Source organism: Xiphophorus hellerii, chromosome 11, assembly GCF_003331165.1.
Source record: "Xiphophorus hellerii strain 12219 chromosome 11, Xiphophorus_hellerii-4.1, whole genome shotgun sequence".
Lineage (NCBI taxonomy): Eukaryota > Metazoa > Chordata > Actinopteri > Cyprinodontiformes > Poeciliidae > Xiphophorus > Xiphophorus hellerii.
The window spans coordinates 13,108,174-13,115,194 of NC_045682.1; the positions used below are offsets into that span (position 1 = coordinate 13,108,174).

A 7,021-nucleotide genomic window follows, 5' to 3' on the forward strand; every position below is an offset into this window, starting at 1 on the left:
CAGAGAAATGCACATTTGTCTTTAGATATTTTATTTAGAAAATCAGAGTAAATATCAGCGCCTGAGAAAAGAAAAGTAAGAGAGAAGAAGGAAGAAGAAGTGAAGCTTAACACATAAAATTCTCCTTTTATATCTTATCAGTCACGTACACGGTGCCTTCCACCCACCTCTCTCCTGCAGGGAGTTTCTCTACGTTTCTCCCGTCTCTGGTTAATTGACCCTGTGACCCTAAATCAAACCTGGTTCACAGGAGTTTCGGTTGGTAAGAGAAGACAAAACATCTTCACTGAAAACTCTGTTATCAGTTCCATAAGTATAACACTTGCTCAGAAACCTTCATTACCAGTTCATTCTTCCCAGTAAATAAGCGACAGTTTTATTTTCCAAGACAACTCCTCCCTTTTGATCAATTGAAAATCACCTTAAAAAACTTTGTCCTAGAAAAAACAAATACCTCACTGTGAACATAAGTGAGAAATACTTGCTACATAAAATTTAAAAGTAACAAAGTGACTGCTTAAAGCAGGGCGTCAAACTCCAGTCCTCAGGACACATCTGAGGACTGGAAATGAAAATCTTATAATGTACGCAAAAACTTGAAACAGAGTAAATAAAAAACAAAAATGCAAAAGGAATAAAAATGATTAATACAATATAGCTAAAATAAATGCAACATAATAAAAAGAATTTGATCAAGAGATCATCAACAGACTCAAGTGCTGCATTTCGGTTCACTGGTTCAAAATTCAACAAATCAGTCCCATAAGGATTCAATGTTGGTGGGAGCATCAAAAGTGAAGAGTCAGGTCAGGAATGGGGCCATAACTATAAACCCTACTGGAAAAAAGTATATAAGTCAGTTCGTTCAAGTTAAGACATGGACTATAAACGTTTTGCCTAAGATTGAAAAGAAATACATCTATGTTCAGTGTGCATTTCCAATGAAAAACAACCAGAAAAAATAAATATAATAATTATTTTTTTTAAAAAACCAGTGTGTCCTAAGAACACAAACTGTTTTTGGCCTTATTAAATTCAAACCCATTTTGTGAAAGGAAATATATATTTTAATTTCAAACCCTTTAAGAGGAGGAAGATAGAATATATTTTTGCTTGTCACATTTTTATTAAATGCTTTTAACTATTATTTTCTACAACATCTGTACATAGACACATTTTTATTCATACAACAGTGACAGATAATCATATAAGTTTACATTATATTCATTTGACATTAGCCATGTTTGTTAGGTAATACTTTAACACTGTGATATTTTATAGACTAAAAAATAAATGCAGTTGTGTTTTTGTGCTTAAGATTTACCGAAAGGTGTTTAAGAAAAATCTTTTTCGTTTTGGGAGAGAGCGATACACTTAATCAATCAGAGAAATGCGCATTTGTCTTTAGATATTTTATTTAGAAAATCAGAGTAAATATCAGCGCCTGAGAAAAGTATGAGAGAAGAAGGAAGGAAGTGAACACATAAAATTTTCCGTTTATATCTTATCAGTCACGTACACGGTGCCTTCCACCCACCTCTCTCCTGTAGGGAGTTTCTCTACGTTTCTCCCTTAATTGACCCTATGACCCTAAATCAAACCTGGTTCAAAGGAGTTTCGGTTGGTAAGAGAAGACAAAACATCTTCACTGAAAACTCTGTTATCAGTTCCATGTGAGCCGTCTCTCGCTCACAGCAGCACACAGGCTCCACCTTTGGCCTCTATGTAGTTTGGGTCAAGATCATTGGGCAGCTTGCCGCCCTCGTCCCAGACGTTCATTTCTCCAAACACGCCCGTCTCTATCATCTCTTCCTGCCAGGGAATTGGGATGTTTCCAGAAGCAAAGTCATTGTAAAACTCTGCGTCCTTGTCGTCCAGGACCACTCCTTTGATTGTGCTGAACACACCCACTTCATCGATATCTTTGGCGTAGACCATTTTGGGATCAGGGACAAATGGTGGAGGTAGCACGCCTTTAAATGAAAAACAAGGGAGATGAATCAGTTTTACTTTAGCATATCTATATTTTTTTAAAATCTACGTTCATTTGCGTTATTTTAGTTGAGTGCAGTTGATTTGACCTGCTTCCAGGCGTCCCCAGTTAATTTCTTTGAAGAATGGCTGATTTTTGAGCTCTGTGCATTCATTGTCTTTGAAGCCCAGTCGTTTTTGCGGGTCCTTCTCCATCAGACCTTCACAAAGGTCTTTGCACTCCTTGCTGAAGCTCGGCGGGTAGAAAACAGGATCATTCAAGGTTCTTCTAGCAACCTCGTCGTTTTCCACCTGAACAAAGAGCAAACGCTTTTTATATGCTGCCTTGTCACATTACAACTATAAATGTATTTTTAGGATTTTATGTGACAGGCAAATATGATTTTATCATCTTTGGCTTTGTGGGTTTTTGTCAATCTGTGCTTTCCTTATTCTGTCAATTTTAAAGTTGTATTGTGTTTTTCAGGCACATAGTGCCATTGTGTAGAGCAATCAAGTAACTATGTTAACTGCAATTGTAAAAAAAAAAAAAAAAGATAAAGAACGCTCTAGATCTTGAATATGACTAAAAAAATAATTTAAAAAAAGTTTTACTTTGTAATTTAATGTCACTTTAAAAACTCCTGCTCTTTCTAAAACTCTGCCTTCAGGAAGTCATCACAACAGCATTTCACTGAGAAGTAGCTCCTATATTACTATGCACAGTTCTACCAGGTGTTTGCTAATTGCAGCTGGCTAGTCTGAAGGAGCTGAGTGGGAGAGTCGTGGAGGTAAAGTGGTCTGTGAGGCAGAAGCAGCGTGTCTAAGGCGGCGCCAGATCCATCATGGCATTTTGCATTATGTCTCAATGGTTTCCCCAAGAGATCAAAGGATTTCTCAAACACTCCAGGTGTGTTTTTGATGAGGGAATAACATGAAAACATGATGTAAAGCTCAAAAAAGTCAATTTCACATAATTCTGCCCCTTTAAAGTTTAAATCATTATTTTCTTTTGATCTTTGTCCTGTTTTATTGTAACCTCTTTTCTTGAGATCTGTGTTAAACTAAGTTCATGTTTCCTGTTTTTGAATTTTGTTGTCAGCTTTGGGTCAGTCGTTTCTTGTATTTCCGTTAAACCTCAGTTCCCTTCATGGCTGACATTCACTTTGCTACTAGTGAACTATCATTTCTGTTGGCTCTAGTAATCATTATTATCTCTCTCATTATTCCCCCTGGTTCTTGTGTGTTTTTCCATTAAATCTCAGCTGTACACGTCCCTCTGTCATCATGCTGGCATGAGTCCTTCACAGACCACTAACTTAACATGACAAATAGAAGCAATCACACCGTTTTAGCTAATTAAAGTCTGAAAACTCCATAAGTTCAAGGGTTTATAAGTTTGTAATCTTGTGTTTTTATGATGTAAAGCACTTTGAACTGCCTTTCTGCTGAAATATGCTGTACAAATAAACTTGATTGATTGATTGATTGATTGATTTTATGGCAAGCTTTATAGCTAAACTTGTCAAATTAACAAACTACCTGTTCTCCTCGTACTCTAAATGGACCTTTAGCAGCAATCATCTCGTACAGGGTGACACCCAAAGTAAAGTAGTCCACCGTGTAGTCATATTCTATCTTCTGTAGCAACTCTGGAGCCATGAAACCTTCAGGAATAAAAACAAGGTGATCCTGAATTTATAACACAATATTCATTTTATCTGGACAGATTTTGACGGCACTTTTATTACTTCGCATTTACCTGGAGTCCCAGCATAGCCTGTAGTTTTATCCTTTCCAGGTGGAAGCTCGACAGCAAGACCCAAATCTGACAGCCGGACATGACCTGAGCAAAAAGGTTATGGTTTCAATGTTTGAGGTGAGAGCCAGACAGCATAATTTAATATTGAAAAGACATGAATCACTTGGTAAAATGGATTAACTGGCCGACCTGCGTCGTCCAGCAGAACGTTCTCTGGCTTCAGGTCCCGGTAGATGATCCTGTGCTGATGAAGATGCTCCAACCCACAGATAATCTGAGCTGTGTAAAACTGTGCTCTCTTCTCATCAAAACCTGGATTCTTCTCGTCTACGTTATACATGTGAAATCTGAGGATTGAAGAGCAGATGTAATATTGATTATAGTAAAAAATACAGGAAATCATTTTTAGGTAATTTAGCATCTTTAAAAGCACAGCCAATAACATCTGTTTAGTTAGCATAGTACCTTAGGCTTAATGAAAGGATTTTACTCTGATCTCAAAGAAACTTTTTGCCTGCAGGAATTATTCCATGACATGTTTCTTTCTAGTCCTGCTGAGTGTTTAGAAAGAGTACCTGAGATCTCCCCCATTCATAATGGTCATGACCAGACAAAGGTCAGTCTTGGTCTGGAATGCATAAGCCAGTGTCACTATAAAACGGCTGTGAACTTTTGCAAGGATACGCTTCTCCACAATCGCTCCCTAAACATAAAAAAAAACAAAAAAACATAATCAATCAGCACTTCCAGGAATAGTCAGTGTTGTCCTTTTTACAGAACTACACAATCTACTGTTCAGCATATCAGACCTTTTTCCCCCTTGTTGAGCCGCCTTTGAAGATTTCTCCTTGAGGCATGTGATTTACAGGTCAGTGAGATTTATTAACCCCTCTTCTTTTAGATACTTTGCAATGGAATTACTTAAAGAAGAAGCTACAATTTTAACAGAACAAATACATTTTATTGTCAGCTTGTCTGTGATAAATGTACAACATATCTTTTTGTTTTTGAGATATGATTCATATTAAGATATTTCTCCTCACAAAACCGCATTATATAGTCAAACAAATGGTATTCAAGTCATAAGATCCTTGTGCTGAAGGAGTGTTTGTGCTGAGTTCAGTTGTTTTTGTCAAGTCCAGTAAGTAAATTAGATCACATAAATTCACTGTTGTGGTTTGGAAAGAAATGAAAAGAATTTGGGTTGAAAATAGAGTTATCTATATACTTGCAAATTGCAAACAAAACATCACTATTTGATAAGTGGGGAAAATATTCACAAGTTATTTCAGTGCAACCTAAAGTTAAGCAAATATGAAGAAAGAGCTTTTTAGCAGAGGAAAATCTACACTTTTAGGATTAGATGGATTAAACTTGTCACAATGACTACCACCATTTCATATTTTTCAAACTAAAGTTTGACTTATTTTTAGGTAAATTTGTCAAATGTAAAGTTTTATTTCTGTTCCCAAAACAGGTTAAGTGATTCCTGACGATGGTAAAGTGAAATGTGTCTCTGTGTTTGAGTTGCTTTGTGCAGGGGTTCAACGGTCTTATCATTCAGCTGTTGCAGTATAGACTCCATGCTAAGAGACCAGAACCTTTGAACCTGGTCACGTACCAACTAAAAAGTTCTACATGAGTTAGGTTTGGATCTGAACTTTAACTGGACCGTTCCAACACATAAACATACTTGATCTAAACCATTTTTTGTAACCTTGACTGAATCTTTAGGATCATTTCCCCTCAACATATTGATGGAGTATTCTGGATACAAATAATGCATATTGTCGTATCTGTCCACCTTCTCTCAGGTTTTATGTGTCCCCAACAACTTCTGTTTTTTGAATAAGTTCAACAACCTTCTCCCAGATTTATGCAATCCAAAACTAATAGTTGTTTGACAAAACAGTTGGATTTATTCACTCCGGTGTATTTTATTTACTGTTTTACAGAATTCAAAAGGCCTTTAATTGGAGGGGATTGTATTTAAGGGTTTAAGAGTCTGAAAACAAAGCCATACCACTATTTTCAAAGTTGTGTGTATAGAAAAAGTAGTATTTCTTTCATTCCACAAATATACATTACTTTGTACTGGTCTGTCTCTAAAATCCCCTATAAAACATATATAACTTTTGTGTGTTTAAATGACAAAATACGACAAATATAAAGGGATATAAGGAAAGCGCCTGAATTTCTCTTGAAGTTTCCAAGAGAAAACATTTTTATCAAAGGATTTTTAACATTTTATACACAAAAGATGACTGCTTTACCTCGTAGCCTTTGCGTTTTTTAAGTCTCTTCTTCTCCAACTTCTTGTTGGCGTACATTTTACCCGTTGCTTTCGCCTGACAGGCAAACACTTCCCCAAACCCTCCTTTACCTAGAACCCTGAAGTCCATGAACCACTCTTCATCAAAGGGCTGGCTCTCCAGCCATTTGAACTGAACGAAACGTAGGAAGAACATGCTGTTCTTGAACTCATCTAAGGCCTTCTTCTCCAGGTGTTGGAGCAGCTGCTGCTCACTTTCCTTGAACAGGTCAGCACGGGCGTTCTTCAGGTCTTCTTTAACGCGAATGATGGCTTTCTCCTCGAGGAAACTGCAGAAATGCTTTGAAGCCGTCTCATAATACGTGTTGACCATTCTCCGGGCCTTCTGCAACCTGTCGGTCTCCTGACTTATATTGTAGTCTTCTATGTCTTTCCATAGCTCTCCAGCATCTTTGTAGGTGGCACTACTCTGGAGGAACTGCTGAAACAAGCGCTTGCCGATGGGCTGTTTGGTACACATGCTTTCAAAGGTTGTGTCTACAGTGGTCTTCATGTGTTGGCAGTCTCTGATGTGAGGAAGTTTCAGCCTGGCACGCATTTTTTTGTCGCGCATGGCGGCTGCTGCACATCCATCCGCGCCGCCTCGGGCTGACACGTAAGCTGAGTTTGCTACGACAGTTTCCAAACCACCGATGTCCATCGCTTTACCTTTGTCAAGAGAAGGAGGATAAGCATATCAAGAAAAGCAGAAGTAGTGTCTTTAAAGTGCTTTGAGCTTAAATAACTACCATCAGCTGTCACATGGGCACTCTTTGCTGATTGCTTAAATAGTAACACTGTTTTTCTATATTTTAAGGATGTATTGATAAATGATCAATCCTGGATTCGCGTATTGTATTGAGTGCCTATCAGCTTCGTTCAAACTGAAAACCAATGGATGATTGGTAATCCTGGGCACCTGTGGCTGCTTTAATCTGTTTCTCAGAACATAAATTCTGAAAGAAAATTATACATTA

The 7,021-nt window shown here is 37.5% G+C and overlaps 1 protein-coding gene across 1 annotated transcript; it reads right to left on the reverse strand.

The window, feature by feature from the left end:
- Positions 1 to 1,501: 1,501 nt before the first annotated feature.
- Positions 1,502 to 6,785, reverse strand: grk1b (G protein-coupled receptor kinase 1 b). Its single transcript, XM_032575843.1, has 7 exons — positions 6,007 to 6,785; positions 4,309 to 4,436; positions 3,923 to 4,080; positions 3,734 to 3,817; positions 3,514 to 3,638; positions 2,082 to 2,283; positions 1,502 to 1,973 (listed from the first exon to the last, which is right to left on the reverse strand). The coding sequence occupies exons 1-7, from the start codon at positions 6,703 to 6,705 to the stop codon at positions 1,690 to 1,692; spliced, it is 1,680 nt and encodes a 559-aa protein (XP_032431734.1). The 5' UTR covers positions 6,706 to 6,785; the 3' UTR covers positions 1,502 to 1,689.
- Positions 6,786 to 7,021: the final 236 nt, after the last annotated feature.